The 17,204-nt window shown below is 31.8% G+C and overlaps 3 protein-coding genes and 1 non-coding gene across 6 annotated transcripts; 3 read left to right on the forward strand and 1 right to left on the reverse strand.

Annotated features, from left to right (window-relative positions):
• Nucleotides 1-2,066: 2,066 nt before the first annotated feature.
• LOC106788616 (N-glycosylase/DNA lyase) lies at nt 2,067-4,261 on the forward strand. Of its 2 annotated transcripts, XM_014752032.1 has the most exons (5): nt 2,067-2,132; nt 2,228-2,299; nt 2,503-2,808; nt 3,049-3,640; nt 4,178-4,261. In XM_014752032.1, exons 1-5 carry the CDS (start codon nt 2,122-2,124, stop codon nt 4,190-4,192), a joined length of 996 nt encoding a protein of 331 aa, XP_014607518.1. In that variant the 5' UTR covers nt 2,067-2,121; the 3' UTR covers nt 4,193-4,261. The 2 variants fall into 2 exon arrangements, with proteins under 2 accessions (XP_014607518.1, XP_014607517.1); XM_014752031.1 differs by having other exon boundaries at nt 2,093-2,299.
• LOC106788617 (SPRY domain-containing SOCS box protein 3-like) lies at nt 3,647-6,059 on the reverse strand. Of its 2 annotated transcripts, none has more exons than XM_014752034.1 (5): nt 5,647-6,059; nt 5,314-5,504; nt 4,971-5,199; nt 4,625-4,852; nt 3,647-4,286 (listed from the first exon to the last, which is right to left on the reverse strand). In XM_014752034.1, the coding sequence occupies exons 1-5, from the start codon at nt 5,702-5,704 to the stop codon at nt 4,174-4,176; spliced, it is 819 nt and encodes a 272-aa protein (XP_014607520.1). In that variant the 5' UTR covers nt 5,705-6,059; the 3' UTR covers nt 3,647-4,173. The 2 variants fall into 2 exon arrangements, 1 of the variants encoding a protein (XP_014607520.1); XR_001381914.1 differs by having other exon boundaries at nt 4,207-4,286; nt 4,479-4,852.
• Nucleotides 6,060-7,902: 1,843 nt separating this feature from the next.
• Nucleotides 7,903-15,639, forward strand: LOC106788612 (collagen alpha-1(XI) chain-like). The gene is made up of 17 exons (XM_014752028.1): nt 7,903-8,220; nt 8,939-9,145; nt 9,284-9,609; nt 9,749-10,027; nt 10,101-10,850; nt 10,934-11,131; nt 11,200-11,667; nt 11,755-11,799; nt 11,897-12,355; nt 12,430-12,591; nt 12,665-12,826; nt 12,909-13,286; nt 13,389-13,658; nt 13,756-14,369; nt 14,481-14,695; nt 14,790-14,974; nt 15,042-15,639. Exons 1-17 carry the CDS (start codon nt 8,079-8,081, stop codon nt 15,399-15,401), a joined length of 5,220 nt encoding a protein of 1,739 aa, XP_014607514.1. The 5' UTR covers nt 7,903-8,078; the 3' UTR covers nt 15,402-15,639.
• Nucleotides 15,640-15,991: 352 nt separating this feature from the next.
• Trnav-uac lies at nt 15,992-16,064 on the forward strand. The gene has a single exon. It is a non-coding gene; the product is annotated as a tRNA-Val (tRNA).
• Nucleotides 16,065-17,204: the final 1,140 nt, after the last annotated feature.

Here is a 17,204-nt window from a genome sequence, read left to right on the forward strand (position 1 = left end):
TATATCACACACATCGGTGTAACGGGGATTTGAATAATTTACAAACTTGAATGAATATGTGCATGTATAATAAATTACGCATTGTTATAAACGACAATAAAAAAAAAAAAAAAAGAAACAAAATAAAATAAAACAAATCTAATCGCGAAGATTGTAATCTATAAAATTGAAATTTGTAACATCGTCATCGTATCTAATGTCATATAATAGATCAAATATCAACAATTAGAAATATCTTAGTTAGATTGTTCGAAAAGTAATATCGAATAATAAGAAAACAAACAAATTATTTGACGAATGTTAAAAATGATTATGAGATTTAAAATTAAATTTAATATTGGTAAAAGTGACTTACGAAATTACTTATCGAACAACCTAATACAATATTTAAATATTTATGTATATATTAATAACTGATATAGTCTTTTTATTTTAATTCAAAAATTAATACGCACAAATTTGTCTTTCTTTCATTTTTTACGTGTCTGTGTGTGTGTTCAATCGTTTGTCTGCGGGTGTATTTGTGAAAAAAAATATTCTAATATTTAAATTTTTAAAAATAGGAACAAATGATATTTGATTTATACAAAAATTTATCTTCTTGACAGAATACCCAATTAAAAGTAATATAACACACACATATCTCATTATATTATTATTATTATTATTATTTAATATTATTTTATTCAAAAATTACTATTACCAATATAAATTCAAAATTCAATTAAAAGATGAGTTTTTGTTCATCAAATCATATATATTTTCCTACAAAATTTTGTTTTGTTTTCTTTAAAAAAAAAAAAAAAAGAAAAAGCTAAGAAGCGACTTCGATTGAATTTTTTAACTATATTCACTTTGACAAATTTTACATTTATTTAATTATACAGTTTCAACATTTTCTTTTCAATATTTTCTCGTTTAATTTAAAAAATACATTTGCAAATGTATTTATACTTGGTATGATTGTATTTATGCATGAATGAGATTTGTAAAAACCAACAAGTAAAACATACTATTATTATAATTATTCTAACATTAACAAATTTTTGGAATTCCTAATAATATTCTAATAAATAAATGTAGGCATATATATATATATTGTAAGGCTGTATATGTACGAGAAATATTGAATAAGATATAATTGTAACTTCTATCTTCCAATAAAGTAACGTCTAATCATCGACATTTAATTATCCTATAATTACCTTTTTTAAAAATTGCATTTTAATTAATTATATTATTTACATTTTTGTAGTGTACAAAGATATGATAATGAACAACAAAATAAAGAACAAAAATAACGTAAGGACAATCAAGATCGTTGTTAAATCGTTTTAATTATCAGAATAAATTAATAATTATTATACTTACTACATCAGAAATGATTTTTATCAGCAACTAACTATCCTGTTCCCGCGGTGACCAGAAAACGTCTGACTTACGGCGTGCTGATTGGACAAACGAAATGGCGGCACGTTCATATTTCTTGTCGTAGTATTCTATGTTAACATTATATTCTTTTAATATTTATCATATTAGAAATTATTCATAATATCATTACATATTTATAAGCTTATATATATACTTGAACAATCCCGTTGGATGAAATATTTATATGCGATAAAGAAAAATGACAAATTGTAGAAAACACACTTACATTAGCAAACGTTTCCGCTTGAAGAATTCTGATGAACTGTTCAAGTAGCCATCTTTGTTTTCACTAACAAAAACTGACCTTTGTCCACTAGTGTATAACCTACATTTATTTACACTTAACTTAAATGTCCTTTACTGTGAATTTAGTAACTATATTTGTATACATTTAACAAAGTATTTATGTTTAGTCCGCCCCAAAAGTATTTTTTAGTTTACGTTATTTTACTGTGAATTATTATACAATTCATTTTTTTCTTTTACTTTTTGAATATACAACGAAGTAAAATAACTTAAAATAAACAATATCGTATATTAAAGCTTACTTACAAAATAGCAAGAAACTTTAACAAATATTCGATTTTTTATTTTTTAAGTTAGAAAACACTAATTTGTAGCTAGTTACTAAAACGTCCATTAGGTGGTAGCAAAGTCGAATTCTGCAACTATCTTCATGCATCCATTTAGATGATATTAATGTAAATATAAATATTAGTTATTTTTTAAATAAATATATTGATATAACAAAGATTGCCTTGTAATTGTTATTTGTTATGTTTAAAAAATTCATTAGCAAGAAAATGATTGAGTGTTCTTCCAAAGAATTAAATTTAGGTATAACTTTGCAAGGTGGTCAAAGTTTCAGGTAATCAAAACTTTTTTAAAAATTATTATTGATAAATAATTGTAAATTCTTTCTTTTTATGTTTCATCTAATTATAAATATGAATATACATATATATATATATATATACGTGCATTTAAATGTATATAAATATATGATTAATCAATCAAAATATATTTTTATTTGTTCTTTATATCATGCAAGTATGATGATTAATATTTTAGATGGTTTCCCTATGAAACTGGATATCGAGGTGTTTTTAACAGTTCTGTATGGTCATTAACTCAGAATGATACCTGTATAAGTTATACGGTTCATGGTTCATTATCGGATGATCATAATTATGATGAAATATTGAGACGGTACTTCAGACTGGATATATCATTATTAGATCATTGTAAAAAGTGGACTGAAGTAGATAAACATTTTCAGAAATCATCCGATAAAGTAGACGGTGTTAGGATCTTGAATCAAGATGTATTGGAAAACCTTTTTGCTTTCATTTGCAGTTCTAACAATAATATTCAAAGGTATAAACATATATGCACGTTAACATTTTGTTTTCTCATTATTTTTATATACACCCAACACTTTTTTTTACTGGTTTATTTACTTTAATGCAATTTCAAAATCATTTTACTTGTACTAGTTTGTTTTGTTATAATGCATTCAATGTTTGTACTGATTTATAACTCATATAAAAAAGAAAAAAGAAAAGAGTTGGATGTATTTTCATTTTATTTTACGGAGAAAGTTTTGTTCCACTTTAGGATATCCGGCATGGTGGAAAAATTATGTATACTATTCGGTAAGAAAATTTGTTCCATTGATGGGAAAGATTATTTTGATTTTCCAACATTGGAATTATTACAAGGAGATAACGTAGAATCTATTTTAAGAAAGGAAGGATTCGGATATCGCGCTGCTTACATAGCAAATACTGCTAAAAAGTTGCAAGAACTCGGTGGAAAAAAATGGCTTTTAAGTTTATGTAAATGTAACAGTACTTTATCATATTTCGAAGCTAAAGAACAATTATTGATACTTCCTGGAGTTGGCCCTAAAGTTGCAGATTGTGTTTGTTTAATGTCTCTGGGATACTTAGAAGCGATACCAGTAGATACACATATATTTCAAGTTGCAAGAGATAATTATTTACCCCATTTAGGAAAACAAAAAACTGTAACTCCTAAAATTAATGAAGAAATTAATAAATATTTACGCGAATTGTGGGGTCCATTGGCTGGTTGGGCGCAAGCTGTATTATTTTGTGCAAAAATTGGCGATAACACTAAGAATATTTTAAATAAAAAACGAAGTAAAACGGAGTCTGAAGTAAAGACTAAAAAGAAAATTCGAAAGGTACAATAAGTTATTTCTATAACATATATATAATAAAGTTTTATTACAATTAAATAGAATTGCATAATAAATTTTTTTAAGCAATTTGCTTTATATAAGAAGTCCATAATTTATATCTAGTTAATAGTTTGGCAATTCTAAAGTTGTTAAATAAATATACTTGTATTATAAAAGATACCGATAGCAATTGATCAGTATTATAGAATTTATACATCAATTATGGACTTGTCATGTTTCTAACAATTCATCAAATGTATATATATGAACACTTAATAGACTTATTTGTAAGCTATATATACTTCTATACATTTGTTTGGTAGTCTATAATTTCGAAATCATTTTTAAGTATTATATTTATGATCTTTTAATAAAAATGGAAATGCACGAAGATCAAAATTAAAGCTTGCTTACAAATGTCAAATGATTTTATGAATTCTATCATTTATAAATAATATAAAATCATTTATAATTCTAGTTGATCGTTTTATAAATCTTTTTTTATTTAAATTTTATTTTATATTATATATATTATTTTAGGTTCTTACCAATTGACTTAAACATTGAAATTCGGGTAAAAATTCAAAAAGTTCATCACTACTAGTATTATCGTTATCGTTATCCTCATCGTCATCATCGTTATGATCACCTACAAAATAATAATTACAAAAATAGTACTCCTGTTTTCTAATATTTAATATATTTATATCTACATGGTGATAAAAAAAAAAGGACTAAATATTTTACAATGTAAATTAACTTTTATTATTATATTCATTTTAAAAAATTAAACATTTTGTACTACTTTTATTGAATAATATAATTTGTAAATATATCTGACCTTTTTTTCTTATCACTCTGTTAATATACAGGTTGTCAGAGATTTTTGTCTGCATAGAATACACTAACACAGCTCAGCCAGAAGAACCTCAGACATCCTGTATATATTTATGCATTATATGTATATTAAATAAAATTTTAATTAACCATATTGCTTATGCAAGATATCAACGAAGATACTTGTCAATAAATATCTTAATCCAGGAAAAGCGTTAGAAAGATATAATTTCTGTACAGGTTGTAGTACAGATAAACATTCCATTTGTAAAGATACAGGAACTGAGGAACAAAGTTTTATTTTAACTTTACTATTAGCAGCTGTTGAACAAACCATAGGATAAAGAGTTGTATTTTGTAATCCGGTAAATGCAATACCTATAAAATACGACAAATTTTTAATACAAAATTCGAACGATTAATTATCTACACTGTGTTATAATTAATTGTTTTAATACTGTAACTAAAGTAGTATTTAAAAATAGTGCTTATGTACCTAAAGGTTTTCTATTTAAGAAATATTGTATTGTTCCTTTCCAACTATCAAAATGTACACCTACTAAACTTCCTTTACGGAAACGACCAGTATAAACCCTGCTTTCACCGGCATGTTGTATGTAACCTTTATACGAAAAACCCCAAGATTCTTCGTCTCGTCCAAGTAACGAACAAAATGTTTCTTTTAAACCTGTTAGATCAACTTTACTTGTTCCTACACCGATCATCTATGGATATTAATTTATAACTTTTAGTATATAGTTGATATACGTAGTAATTAACAAATTTATCTTCACGTATAGGAATTGATTTGTAATTTATTTAAATATTATGACACTCACTACATCTGTCCCATATACTGGCGTAATCATTTTAATTTCCCAATAGTGATGTCTTCCTTTTTGCAAGGACATATTACCTCTAACATAAGCTGTACCAATACTAAATTTTGGATGAAATCTAACTTCTAAGTTATACTTTGATAGTTCTGCCGTTTCTGATATGTATTTATCATCCCATGTCCATTCGTGAACTGATAATATATCAAAAGGAAATATAATAAAAAAAATATATTATACATAGAATATTTTTCTAACTAATTGTTACTAGTGTAACATAAAATTGTTAAAATAATATTTGACACTATTTAATTTTTATTCTTCATTCTCACTTACCATTCTTTCTACGAGAAATATTATTTTCTGTTAAATCAACGTTTAGATTCATTTCCATTTTATTATTTATAAGCAAAATTGATGCTATTGCTTATTATATATATTTTCCTTCTCTCTAATCACAAATATATATCTGTTCACACAAATTATTTATTTGCTTTACGCATATTAATTAAGTATATAAATTACTATTTCTCTATAAAGTTATCTAGAATGTTCTTTATTTACATTTTGTTTGCTCATGATATTTCTATCAGAACATTATATATTTTATAGAAAGAACATTACAAAGAAATCTAACCAATTAAAAGCATTAACGACTATTCCTCAATTATCCAATAATATCTAATTTTTAAACAATTAAATATCTAAAGGTTGCAACTCAACTGCATTTTGACACACTGGAATATCAGTAATGTCAAAAGTACTACATTCTTCCCCTAGATAGTGCTATTTGATGCAATTTTGTAGCGACCTGCTGTCGATAAGCAGATTTCCACTTCATCCTATGCGACAACTAGCGCCGCCATCCTCACTGCTCATTCTTTAGCAAACTACTTTAGCACTAGCACTCTAGCACAGCTAACAGCGCTTCTAGGAGAACAYTAATATTTCCATAGTTACAAAGACGATACTTCCGTTCCAACACGCGTACCGACAAGCAGGAAATAAAGACGTGAAATTAGCTACTACTTCCGCTTACCTCTTTAAGATTTTTGTTAAGTTTATCACATATTTTATACGAGACCTTTTTGATACATTATAAAAATAAATATTCATATAATATTTTTCCTTAGTGAATTATTTATTTCCGCGCATTAGTGAACACGCTACAATTTATTATACCGACGAATGTTAAGAGTACTATATATATAAAAAATAAAATTTTATATAATTATAAACATTTGTAAATCTTTTGACATCTAATTCTATATATATCAATAACTTTATCAATAATGTAACAAATCAATTGCTTATTTTTTGTTTGTCCGTTGTTCTCCGGTCTGTCTAACTCCAATATGATTTCAGTTTTTTTTTAATCTAGTAAATCTTTTTCCTGTATCTGTTCCAAGACAATCGTTCTAAACGAGTAAACTCCTTTAATTAATAATTAAAACCAAATATTTATATTAGATTTTTAATTGTTGTTTGCTTTTAAATGTATATAGAATTTAATTACACATTCACTTTGTGTAGATTACTAGTTATTAAAAGTTACTAGGAAATAAGATAGTTTCCAAAATATTGAAATTCTAGTAACATGACTAAGTTGATTTTGGTAATAGTAGTGCTCTACTTTTATCTTACCGAAAAATTTTTACCGCAGAAAGAAAAGAATAAATGCTTGTAATTGCTCAATAATTGCTCATTTAAAATCCATAATTGTTCGTCTTATTAACTAATAATTTTTTTACTGTCGGTAATTCTGTTGGTAAGTTACCAAAAGTGAATTATCACTTTTTTAATGGATACCAAATTCTTAGAGAATTCAAACTTTGATAAATTCTGTATATATTCAACGTTACGCCAATGCGATAAACTAATTTGATTTATTAAGATATTATGATATACCTATAGCAGAAAATATAATAATAATAATAATAATAAAGTATTAGTAGTATTTAAAACAGGAAGGAAGCAATTAATCTCTGAACGTCTGCGAATGCATCTTCATTGCATTCGTTCTGATGAAATCTTTATTAATTCTAATTATTATCTAAGATAAATATAAATTACAATTAATATTATTATTATTATTATTATTATATCAAGAGAAAATTACTTGATTCCAGGTAATTGTCTAGAAATCAAAAATATTATTAAAAAAAAGAATTACTTTTTATTAATACCCATATATATACTAAACATAAATCTTATATATGTTACCGATATATATTTCTTCAAGAGAAAAAAAAAAAGAAAAATAATAATAATAATAATAATAAGAAAGGTCTAATATTTAACGCGATACGTGAAGCACGTGTTATTCGAATCAGTGTTAATAAAAGAGACGCGGAATTGTCATTAAAAGCGCATGTGTGGAATGCGTACACGCGGAACGTATATATTCTTCTTCAGAAGAAATAGTAATAGAAAAGAAAGAGAGAGAGAGAGAGAGAAGGAGAGATCAAAGGGATCAGATAGTTAGAGAGGGAACAAAAATGATTGGAGAGGAAGAAGAAGAAGACGAAGAAGAAAAAGAGGAGGTGGGATGGTTAAGCTAAAGAAATATTGTCTCGTTCTTCTTTCCAGAAGAGAGGGTCTCGTACCATCAACCAGAGAGAAAGTTTAACATTTCTAGTTTCATTTAATAGGATCATATTTGAATAAAATAAAATTTATATATATAAACGCGCGTTTATATAATTAATTTTTTTGTATAATAGTGTTTCGATAAGGAATGCCATGGTTTCATAAAGAAAAGTTTTAGCATGCATAAATTAGATCGCATCAAACAATTATGGAGAACCCTACGATTTGTTTGTGCTATCATCCACCCTTACGTCGTCCTTGTTTTTCTTCCATTCGCATTACCTGGAATTACGATGGCTGATTTTAATCTACGTGATATAGGTATTTATATATTGTTTAGATATTTATATATAAATGATAATATATAAGATAAGATTATTCTTGCATGAATACTAATGAAATCATTTCTTTATTATTAATATCGTTCTTTATTTCAAATTGTTTTCCTTCAATTTCTTTTTTTTCTTTTCATTATTATATCTCTTTCTATTAGGGTGATGCAAAAATTCATACGTTTATTGTATTATAAATTGTCTAATATAAATTGCATAACTAATATATTTTTGTTAAATTTATTTTGGTAATATTAATAAAAAATATACGAACTTGTGATACACCCTAATACGTTTCTATAATAATAATAATAATAATAATAAAGAAACAATTAAGGATCTTTATTCGAAGTTATTGGACGTTTCATTTGATTGAATTACCGATCAATGTTTTACTTCCACGTGAAAAGAAAAAAAAATAGCGATTTCTCTTTCAGTCAATGACAGAATTAGTTCACTCGTTTGTTGCAATAAAGTGAATTATGTTTTACGGGTTCATGGGTTACTAGGTTTCTAGTTATTCATCTCATCGTTACACTTTGCGTTCTTCGAAAGAGACACGCTTCTTATTAGAGTTGCACGTATATGCATGCATGCATCCATGCATCCATGCAATTTAATTGTCCATTTGTTATACGTGTCTCTCTCTGTCTCTCTCGGTCGATTTTTCTTTTTATTTTTCATTTGAATTATTTTTGATATCGTAGAAAATGGTGTCGTAGATCTTATGGAAAGTACTGGGATGTATCAAGAACCCAGTGGTGTAACTGTTACAAATAATCGATGTAATCGAAATGATACTGTTGCATATAATATCGCAGAATATTCTTTATTAACTATCAACACCAATGCTGTCTTTCCTAACGGATTGATCAATAATTTTTCTATTATCGTTGTTGCCAAAACCAAACTTGGTAAGTACGATAAATTAAATGATATAAATGAACAAATAAAAATAATCATATTCATATATCTTACAAATTATTGTCTAATTTTTTAAACGAATCTAATGAGATTTTGTATTCAATAACAAATTGTATATATATATATAGATTATCCCATGGCAACATTGTTTTCAATTTACGACGATGGTGGTCAGGAACAAATGATTTTATCAATCGGCAAAGACGTAACATTTTTTTACGATACTTCTGACAACGTTAACGAAGACATGGCAGAATCAATATCTTTCGGTACAGATATTTCCGATGGTAAATGGCATCGTTTGAGCATAAGCGTTAAGGGAAATGCAATAACACTTTTGTTAGATTGCAAAATAGAAATAACGAAAGAATTGAAAAGAAATCTATCGGATAGCATTAACGTAAATGGTATCGTCATAATTGGTCAACAACTTATGGAAGAGAAAATATATTTGGTCGGTGATATATATTTATTTTTTAATATATATATTATATTATAATATATCTCGATTAATATAATATAATAATAAAAAATATAGAAAAGACAAAAAAGAAAAAGAGAGAGAGAAGAATTTATTATTTTGTACATCACAGGGAGGATTGGAACTTTTGAAGATTGCACCAACACCGGATACCGCGTACGAACTTTGTACGATATTTGCACCAGATTGCAAAGAAAAAGATGAACCTAAATCTTTGAATATATCTGTCTACGATAGGCATACCAATTACGATGATTTTGATGATATGGAAGATAACGAGAAAGATAATTACAACGAAGATGATTTAAAAGCATTCCCATTACGATACGTTCCTACGAATTACACGTTTATTTTGAGACCAACTATGGAAACCAACGAACAATCTCTTACAGTAAAGATTCAATTATTCTTCATCGTTTTATTCAATTAATTAAATATCAAATTTATAAATTCATTTTATATAGCAAACGTACGATACAAACGAGGTATCTACGACAGAGAGTTACACGAGGGAAACTTTTACAACGGAAGAAAATATTTATCCGACAATCGTATCTTACAATGTACCATCAAGTTCGAATACAAACGAGGATTCTTATTACAAATATTACAATCTTCGTGGATCACCAGGACCTAGGGGTTACCCGGGTCCACCAGGAATGGCTGGACCACCTGGTAAAAAAGGTGAACCTGGGAAAGATGGATTGTCAGGTGTACAGGGTGCACCTGGTCCACCTGGTCACGTATTTATGATACCATCGATAGGAATAAGTCAGCAAGGAAATGAAAAAGGTCCTGATTCTCAAACAGAAGTATTGAAACAAGTTTTATCGCAATACATGGTAGCAATGAGAGGTAGCGAGGGTCCAATGGGATTGACTGGTATTCCTGGTTCTGATGGGCCTCCGGGACCTCAAGGACAGAAGGGAGAACCAGGTGACGTAGGTGAGCCTGGACCTAGAGGAGAGAGAGGAATACCTGGGAATACTGGTAGGGAAGGTAGAAGAGGAAGACCTGGAAGAGATGGAGAACGTGGTCCTACTGGACCACCTGGTATAAAGGGTGAACAAGGTCCACCTGGATTACCAGGTTTGCCAGGAGATAAAGGTGAGAGAGGACCACCAGGAGCTGTTGGTGAACCAGGATTACCTGGTCATGAAGGAATGCAAGGTGACGATGGACCACCTGGTCTGCCAGGATTACCTGGCGAATTGGTAAAGAAATTTTGTCGAATATTTATTTGTATATTGGGCGGGGGTAAGAAGTTAAGAATAGTTAGACAAATGTTTGATCATAGGGACCGAGAGGTTTTATCGGGCCACGTGGTTTCCCGGGAATGCCAGGTAATCCTGGCATACCCGGGAGCGAAGGTTCTCCAGGTGCGAAAGGAAATACTGGATTATCGGGTCCTCCTGGATCACTTGGTCCACCTGGACCAGTGGGACCTGTTGGTCCACCTGGTCCTCAGGGGCCTTTGGGACCAACTGGATTAGCTGTAAGTCGGATTAATGTTTTTAATCAATTAATATTATATTAACATAAGTTTTTTGTTGTTTGTAAAAGGGACCACAAGGAAAACCTGGTATACCAGGTCTTCCTGGAGCAGATGGTCATCCAGGAAATCCAGGTAATCCTGGAGTTCCTGGTTTGAAAGGTGAACAAGGCATAATGGGTCCACAAGGATCTATAGGATTTCCTGGCATACGTGGTCCGAAAGGAGACGATGGTAAACGGGGATTACCAGGTGATCGAGGTGAAAAAGGTGATAGAGGGATTGAAGGGGAAAAAGGAGATCCAGGTATGAAAGGAGAAAGAGGACAACCAGGGCCACAAGGAGCTCCCGGAGTCGAAGGTACGGAAGGACCAAAAGGATTTGAAGGAGTTCGTGGTGAACAGGGTCCGACTGGATTACCTGGAGAAAAAGGTAAAATAGGTGTACCTGGTTTCGCTGGATATCCGGGAAATCCTGGTGAGAAGGGTGATAAAGGTCAGATTGGAAGAGAAGGCTTGAGCGGGGAAAAGGGGGAAAGGGTAAAGTTGTTCTTTATATTTTATTATAAAAGTAGTTGTAATATAATAAATTATATAATTCTTTCTTTTTTTTTTTTCTATGTATAGGGAAATAATGGTTTACAAGGTGATCGTGGCGAGTTAGGTCCCAGAGTAAGTAATAATATATAAATTCAAATAGATTTGTTTAAATAGAAAATTTGGTGATAAAATATAAATATTTGCAAATTTTAATGATATCTAATGAAAGGGTTTCAGAGGTGTTCGTGGTAGAAGAGGTTCCGAAGGATTACCAGGTCCAAAAGGTGATACTGGTCAACCAGGACCTCCAGGATTACCGGGAGAACCTGGATCACCAGGAATAGAAGGTCCACGTGGATTTGTAGGATCACCGGGACAACTCGGACTTGATGGAAAGGATGGTATTCCCGGGCTTCCAGGAGAACGTGGGCCAATTGGTGAATCTGGCCCTCCAGGACCAGTTGGATCGCCTGGTGTGATTGGTCCACAAGGTTCACCTGGAGAACCTGGTCAGCCAGGTGAGCCTGGTATTCCTGGTAGTCCTGGTGTACCAGGAGAAATTGGTACATCAGGTGAGCAAGGTAAAGAAGGTCCACCTGGTCCTCAAGGATTACCTGGAAAAGAAGGGCCACCTGGTCCTACAGGATTGCCCGGATTTCCTGGTGAAAGAGGATTGGCTGGATTGCCGGTTGGTTTGTTTATGTAATTAAATTTATTTCATTTGTAAAATATATGATTAATCTTTATGCTGCTAATTTGTAGGGTACACCTGGGTTGAAAGGAGAAATGGGACCTATTGGTTTCCCGGGACCATCAGGAGACAAAGGTGCTCAAGGAGAATCTGGAAAAGATGGAGCTATAGGTCCGGAAGGTAGACAAGGCCCGAAAGGACCGCTTGGTCCTCCTGGCTTGAAAGGCGAAAGGGTATAAAATGATTATAATAAGAAGTATATTCTATTTGATTCGGAATAAAAGATATATATTTATTTTTATTTAGGGTGAAGCTGGTTTACCAGGGCCGATTGGTAGAGATGGTTTACCAGGACAACGAGGATTACCAGGTCCTCCTGGTCCAGTCGGTGTTCCAGGAGAAGATGGTGATAAAGGAGATATTGGGCCACCCGGTGAAAAAGGTTTTAAAGGTTCTCAAGGTTCAACTGTAAGTATATATATATATATACTAAGAATATTAAATGTTTTAATTTGAAGAGATGTACAAAAAATGTATATAAATCAATTAGGGGCCAGTAGGGCCACCGGGACTTCAAGGACCACGGGGAGAGCCAGGTTTAGTAGGAGTAACAGGTGAAAAAGGACCACCTGGTGAAATAGGTAGACAAGGAATGAAAGGTGAAGATGGTCCAATTGGTGTACCTGGTCCTGCGGGACCTGTAGGACCACAAGGTCTTCCTGGCCCACCAGGATCAAAAGGAGAGATTGGAGATACGGGTCAAATAGGACTTGCTGGTCCAGCAGGTAGTCCAGGAGAGCCAGGTGACAAAGGGCCGAGAGGTGCAGACGGTTTACAAGGTTTGCAAGGTCTCGAAGGTCGTCAAGGAGAGAAAGGAGATAGCGGTTTACCTGGACTTCCAGGAGTAGCTGGTGCTGATGGAAATACGGTAAATATTATTTCATTAATTGGGTTAAAAAAAAAAAGACAATTTATTTTCTATTTAATAGTAATCATTTCGGGGAATAATTATTTGGTATAAATAATTTAGGGAGAACAAGGCCTTCCGGGACAAAAAGGAGAAGAAGGTAAAGCAGGTCCACCTGGTCCTCCTGGAAATCGTGGCCCGGTTGGTCCAGAGGGACCGAAAGGAAACGTTGGTTCTCCTGGTTTTCCTGGGCCTCCAGGTGAGCCAGGGTTATTAGGTCCTAAAGGAGAACCCGGTAAAGACGGGGACGATGGTGGACCGGGAGAACCTGGACCTCCAGGCGAAATTGGGCCAACTGGAAAAGAAGGTTTAACCGGTACACAAGGAAGACCGGTTAGTTCTATTAAAAAACAAAAAAAAAAGATAATTTCTTATTCGATGAGCAGAGCATGGTTAGTTAATAAAATATATGATACACATTTCGATATAGGGTCCAGAAGGGCCAGCAGGAATACAAGGTAATACAGGTTTGCCAGGAGATAAAGGTGAAGTTGGACCACCGGGTATACCGGGATCTCAAGGTCGACCAGGTGCAGAAGGCCAGCCAGGTCCTCCAGGTTTACCCGGTGTAAGAGGATTGGCAGGTTCAGCGGGAGAAATTGGACAACCAGGAATTCCAGGAGCTGTTGGGTTACCTGGGAAAGTTGGTCCTGAAGGACCAAGAGGTCCTAAAGGTGATAGAGGTCGGAGAGGTATTAAAGGACATCGTGGTGATATTGGTCCGATTGGAATGAAAGGTGATCAGGGAGAAAAGGGTGAAAAAGGAATACGTGGTAGTACCGGACCAGAAGGTCCTAAAGGAAATACAGGGCCAATCGGTTTAATTGGTTTGAAAGGCAACGATGGACCACCGGGTTTACCTGGTTTGGAAGGGCCACCAGGACCCAAAGGTCACACTGGTAACGATGGATCAAAAGGTGATATAGGACCACCAGGTCCACCTGGTCCACCTGGTCCTCCAGCGGAACAACCAATGATTCCACCTGAATTATTATTCACTCAGTCGCACTTGTATAAAAGGAAACGTGAAATTTTGGAAGATACGTAAGGATTATTAATTATTAAAAGATTAAAATTAAACAAAATAATATACGCAATTTTTATTGTTTCTTTTTTTTCTTCTTTTTTTGTTTTACGTTGTCAAAATAATTTCAGAAAAGATGATAACGAAAAGAAGGAGAATGATTTAAACAAAGAGGAAATAGAAAAGGACGATGGCAACGAATTAGGATCGAAATTTTTAGACGTTTATAGTTCTATTTACAGTATGCGACAAGAATTGGATCGAATAAGAAAACCAACTGGTACTAGAGAAAATCCTGTTAGAACTTGTAAAGATCTATTTTACGGTCATCCACATTTCAATGATGGCAAGTGTATTACAGATTTATTTTTCGTTTTCTATCTTTCTTTAGAAAAATATATTCGTAATAATTAATCAATAAATAAATCTCATAATTACAGGTTGGTACTGGATTGATCCTAATTTAGGTATGCCTGACGATGCCGTTTATGTTTATTGCAATATGACAAATATGGGGGAAACTTGTGTATTCCCGGATACTCACAGTAGTCAAATGCCAAATATACCATGGAGAAAGGATGATGACAAAGGCAATTGGTATTCCAATTTGCGTGGTGGATTTCGAGTGAGTTTTCAATATTTATGAAGACAAACAATAACAAAAAAATAACAATAATTTATGTCATTTCTAGATCACTTACGAGACCATTGGTGATATTCAATTAAATTTTTTACGTTTGCTCAGTCAGGAGGGTTATCAAAATTTTACATACACCTGTATGAACAGTATAGGTTGGTATAATGCACCTAACAATAGTTATGATTCGTCGATACGTTTGTTAGGTATAAACGACGTTGAATTTTCTTATAATAATAACAAACCAATTGTTCTCGTTGATGGTTGTAAATCCCGTAAGAGTAAAAGTGAAACGGTATTTAATGTTAAAGCGGATAAACTCGATAAATTACCGATTATAGATTTTCATCCTTTCGATTATGGTTTACCTCATCAGGCTTTTGGTTTTAACGTTGGTCCACTTTGTTTGAAATAACATTACCAACGGATCTGGGATTTAGTATTAACATAATTATAATATAATAGGAATGTTTTATATATATATAATTCATGTATACGTCTCATCTATGAAGGGTTTTCGATATTTTATTAATTATTTATCACTCCTATTAGACAAATGACTCCATTTTGCAAACTTACGACACGTGGACACATTTTTTTTTTTTAACGTTAAGTACTATGCATTTATTATACGATGATTTTTGTTTAAATAATACTGACAAATAATATTTTAATTATACTTACAGATATAATATATAAGTCTGACTTTAAATATATATTTTTATTGAAAACATTTTGATCAATTAATTATTATTAGTAACTTTTGATTTCCTCTTATTATAAACTACGTTGATCAAAGTTGAAACAACGCGATTAAAAATGATATGATGATACAATTTTTTTTACTTATTGATATTTGTTTCTTTTCGTCAATTTTATTATTAGAAATATATCGTAGAAAAATTGATAGTAATTATATATTTGATTAACAAAAAATACTTTTCAATATTATATATAATAAAAATATCCGGAAATGAAGATTAAATTTGCATGAATATTAACAACGGTTCCGTGGTGTAGCGGTTATCACGTCTGCTTTACACGCAGAAGGTCGCCAGTTCGATCCCGGCCGGAACCAAAGTTCGTTTTTTTTTTTTTTCCTTTAATCATTTTTTTATCTTCATACAATTAATAACCAAATAACGTTGGATCAAAATCTAATTTTAATTCGTTAAAAAGAAAGAAAAATCTGTGTTATCATTACGTAATAATTAATTTCTTTGTTTTTTAATTGGGATAATATAATAGATTTTTGTTGATTGGAACAAAAAGTCGAGCATGATAAATGAAATCCTATGAAGAATTATATACATATATAATATAATATATCGAGAATAAAGTTAAAGCATGAAGAATAAGAATAAGAGTATGGAAAGATTCGGAAGATAAAGGGGATCGAAGGAAGAATGTGCGAGGAAAACGGAAGCGAGATATGCGTGGGCGCGAATCGTGAGAAACGACAGGTGACATCTTGTCGTGGCGGTCGGTGGTTCACACTTTCAAGCTCGTTCTTTCTTGATGACAAGAAAACCAAAGTGACAATGCAGGGCCGCCGTCGCCGTTCGCCTTTATAACAGGATTCCTTTCTTTATCCCATCTTAAAATCCTATTGGGGGTTTTGGTTCTTCTCACTAAATATATGTGTCCATCTATTTCGTTTCTTTTTCTTTTCCTTGTTTTTTTTTTTGTTCATTTGTTCGTTCAATATTTGTAATACGCGTAACGGAATTGAACAAAAAAAATTCGTGTTAAGTATATAAAACAAAAAACACAATCAAATCCAAAACTGAACCGGAATGTTTTTGTAATAGTAGAATTGAAATTGAAATAAAAACAATACGAGGATTGTATAGATCTCGATGATGTAAAAATCGGGTTACGTTTGAAAATCTAACGACGTCCCTGGTCTCTCGAGAATGTTCTCGTAAGATGTGAGAGATGGGTGGGGGCGGGGGGTGGTTTGAGGGATAAAAGGTTTCCTTGTTTAACAAAATATCGTCTCCGAGCCATTAGCCCGACTGTTACCACTTCACCGCGATTTTCTGCTCCCGTCTTGTCGAGGAGGTACTTGAAAATCTTGAGGGATTCCTACTTCGACCTATCAAGTACAGGCCCATATCTTCTTTACCTATACTACTTGCACGAAGAAAATCGAGGGTAAGAGTCTGTGTAATCAACACCCAATTTAGTATACTCATCATCCTATATTTTCAATATC

This window comes from Polistes canadensis, unplaced genomic scaffold (genome assembly GCF_001313835.1).
Source record: "Polistes canadensis isolate GaletaPanama2010 unplaced genomic scaffold, ASM131383v1 scaffold_145, whole genome shotgun sequence".
NCBI classification, from domain to species: Eukaryota; Metazoa; Arthropoda; class Insecta; order Hymenoptera; family Vespidae; genus Polistes; species Polistes canadensis.

Coding starts and splice junctions, on each gene's coding strand:
- LOC106788616 (XM_014752031.1), top strand. CDS start 2,208: ATGTTTAAAAAATTCATTAGCAAGAAAATGATTGAGTGTTCTTCCAAA. Junction 2,300..2,502: donor CAAGGTGGTCAAAGTTTCAG/GTAATCAAAACT, acceptor TTAATATTTTAG/ATGGTTTCCCTATGAAACTG. Junction 2,809..3,048: donor TCTAACAATAATATTCAAAG/GTATAAACATAT, acceptor GTTCCACTTTAG/GATATCCGGCATGGTGGAAA.
- LOC106788612 (XM_014752028.1), top strand. CDS start 8,079: ATGCATAAATTAGATCGCATCAAACAATTATGGAGAACCCTACGATTT. Junction 8,221..8,938: donor TTTTAATCTACGTGATATAG/GTATTTATATAT, acceptor TTGATATCGTAG/AAAATGGTGTCGTAGATCTT. Junction 9,146..9,283: donor TGTTGCCAAAACCAAACTTG/GTAAGTACGATA, acceptor ATATATATATAG/ATTATCCCATGGCAACATTG.
- LOC106788617 (XM_014752034.1), bottom strand. CDS start 5,704: ATGGAAATGAATCTAAACGTTGATTTAACAGAAAATAATATTTCTCGT. Junction 5,505..5,646: donor TATTTCTCGTAGAAAGAATG/GTAAGTGAGAAT, acceptor ATATATTATCAG/TTCACGAATGGACATGGGAT. Junction 5,200..5,313: donor CAGTATATGGGACAGATGTA/GTGAGTGTCATA, acceptor TAATATCCATAG/ATGATCGGTGTAGGAACAAG.